This window comes from Notothenia coriiceps, unplaced genomic scaffold (assembly GCF_000735185.1).
Source record: "Notothenia coriiceps isolate Sejong01 unplaced genomic scaffold, NC01 NC01_scaffold00007533, whole genome shotgun sequence".
Taxonomy (NCBI): Eukaryota; Metazoa; Chordata; class Actinopteri; order Perciformes; family Nototheniidae; genus Notothenia; species Notothenia coriiceps.
Window position 1 is genome coordinate 8,037 of NW_011340234.1, and position 2,752 is coordinate 10,788.

The following is a 2,752-nucleotide window of genomic DNA, read 5'->3' on the forward strand; positions in this document are numbered from 1 at the left end:
CACGCACGCACGCACGCACGCACGCACGCACGCACGCACGCACGCACGCACGCACGCACGCACACACACACACACACACACTTATCGACACATATCGAAGTCAAAGCTTAGACATTTAGACCTGTCCGTCTGTCATGTTCAGTGAGTGTTCTGTTTTAGATAAGTTGTTTGTTTTTAGTTTGTCGGTTAATGAACAAATGAAATGTCCTCAGATTGGCAGATATTTTCAGTTATTTATTTTTAAATGGGACTTTATAACAGGCGATCGGTTAAAATGGAAATTTAGACAGATGTTTCTCCCCTTTTGCTTTGAATCAAGAGTCTGCACTCTACTTTTAGTTATTCAGTCTCTTCTCATGCCCTTCAGCTTCTCACTTGCTAATTCCAGTCTTATTCTTATTTTCTTTCTTTCTCTGAACTGCTGCATGTCGCCATGTCACCAACAGCAGTGAGAAATGGCCATGGGTTTTTAGTTTTAGTTGAAAAAAGCTTGTCCTGTCACAGTATCAAAGGCACAGTGTAACTTGTGCAAACAGAAGCAAACATGAAGATTGGACTGGACTGTTGAATGATTAAGCAAGGCCTCGCAGCTTGGCAGCTAGTTTTTGGTTTGAAAATCCTGATATTTTGATAGTATAATGCTCCTGGTGTACATGAAATTCAAATGAAGAAGAAATGCAAAAACAGAAGTCCCTCGGCCAGCTGTAGATTTCTGTGCTTTTCAAACAAGGTACATTTCCAATCCCCATCTTCCGTACACTTCAAAGCCCTCTACCCATCAAACCGATCTCACCTTCCATATTCATCTTTAATGTTCTGCTAAGATTGTTCATTGTATTCATGATGGGTTTAGCTTTGAAGGTTTATTCATATATTTACTCTCTATGTCCCTCCAGGAGGGATAATAAAGTAGTATTGATTGATTGACTGATACGCAGGTCACCCAGGTTAGTGCTAAGTCTGCTATAGTGACATTATAGCGCTTTTTTCTTCTCTCTTTTACTTAAGGCTAGAAGGCAATAACCCAAGGCATCACCATCAACAGTCCAATCCTTCAATGAAGTTATTTCATGCACAGTTGATTTTATGTAAATTGATTGACACCTTGGAAGGGGGGCAGTGTCTGCTTTTCAACGAGTCATAACTCTTTACCGTCTCGAAGGGGAAGGGTGAAAAGAGAGAGGGACAACGAGTTAAGAATAAATCGGGAGAGCGGTTCAGTAAACGAGAAAAGCAGGGAATAAGACGGGAGAAGAGAGGAGAAACATTATGTATTTACTTTACTTTGACCCTTACCTTCTTCAGAAAGATGAAAAACAGGCTCCAATCATCCTATTTACACAATAAACACATTCCAAATCCAGGGGTGTTTTTAATTGCAAATGGAGGCTCACAGGGACTCTCTTCCTCCCTGAGCTTCAGAAACTGCGCATGCCAACACCTACCTTCCCCTGGAAACCCTAGCACAGTCAATTATGGTAATGAATTGTCAATAAATATAAAAATGTAATATGGTCCTGCTTACTTTGAGTGGCAGCTAAGGACTTGCCTCCCAGACAAATGTGCTGCGGCTGCTGATATGAAGTGCAGCTGAAAAGGAGTATGTTTGTGTGTGTGCGTATGTTTAGACGGATGGGTGTGACCCAAGAGAGTGGTTTTATGGGAAATATATCTATGTATCTTGTTTTTTTGTCATATGTCCACATGCATGATTTCGTTTTGCTGTGCAACACTAAACAGAAAGAGTCAAATCTGGCATGTCTATCAGTTGGAGGTGAATTCCCTAGCTCTTTCCATTCACCCACAGCATGTTGTTATAACAAAAAAAACTGTTAAACTTCAGAAACCTACCGCATTGAGCTTTTCAAACATACATAATGTCTCTCGCTCTGAAGGAGTGACCAAAGCTTTTGACTCAATGTTAAGAGTGCTGTAGAGGGAACATGGTAGGTAAAGGAAGATTCATTACAACAAGCTCACGGTGGGGATGTGTTCAGGGTACAGTTGTGTGGTATAGTTGTCAATCATATTTGCACATTGGGGTTCTCGATATGTGTCATTGGATTAAATAACCCTTGAATTGACAACGATAGGCAAACTTGATAAAAACACATTTCGACAGTCAGACACAATGAAACCAAGTAAAGAGCCCAAATAACAGAGGGGAGGCTATTATAAAATAAATCTGCTGTATCCGGACAAACTTAGTTTATCTGTTTAGCTAGCCTAGCCAAGTTTCAAACAAGCTATAGCCACCTGGACATTCAATTCAACATGAATCAAAGAAAAACTACACAGGGTACCGTTAATCCTTACGTTTATTTCCGCGATCAGAGCATCTCCTTACATCATTCTCTCCCTGCTTATTCCAGGTGGACTATGCAGTGATTGCTTCACAGGCGGGAGCCACCCTCAACAACCTGTTGAGCCACGCCCAGGAGCTGGTAGCCAAGCTACGCTCTCTCCAGCTAGACCAACGGGAGTTTGTCTGCCTCAAGTTCCTGGTCCTTTTCAGCCTGGGTGAGTCTCTAAAAGCATTATATGGGAAGGTTATGAGGAGGGAGGTTCAGTAGAAGGATTCTGCAAACGTGTTCCTGCCCCCCACCCCGGAAAAAGCATAGCTTGTGAAATATAAGGGGATCAGGATCAAAGTTATGCAGGGGAAAGAGAGAAGCAGGGAGGATGGGAGGAAAGGGAAACGGAAGTAAGATAGGGGGAAGAGGGATGGTATGGAAGAAAGGGAAGGAAATGG

The 2,752-nt window shown here is 42.2% G+C and overlaps 1 protein-coding gene across 1 annotated transcript in view; it reads left to right on the forward strand.

Moving 5' to 3' along the window:
• Positions 1 to 2,520, forward strand: part of LOC104944113 (nuclear receptor subfamily 5 group A member 2-like) — a gene marked incomplete at its 3' end in the record, with an annotated part of 4,340 nt that extends 1,820 nt beyond the window's left edge. The window contains exon 2 of the mRNA XM_010769591.1: positions 2,373 to 2,520. Within this exon, the coding sequence (XP_010767893.1) occupies positions 2,373 to 2,520 (148 nt within the window). The remainder of the gene's footprint in view (positions 1 to 2,372) is intronic.
• Positions 2,521 to 2,752: the final 232 nt, after the last annotated feature.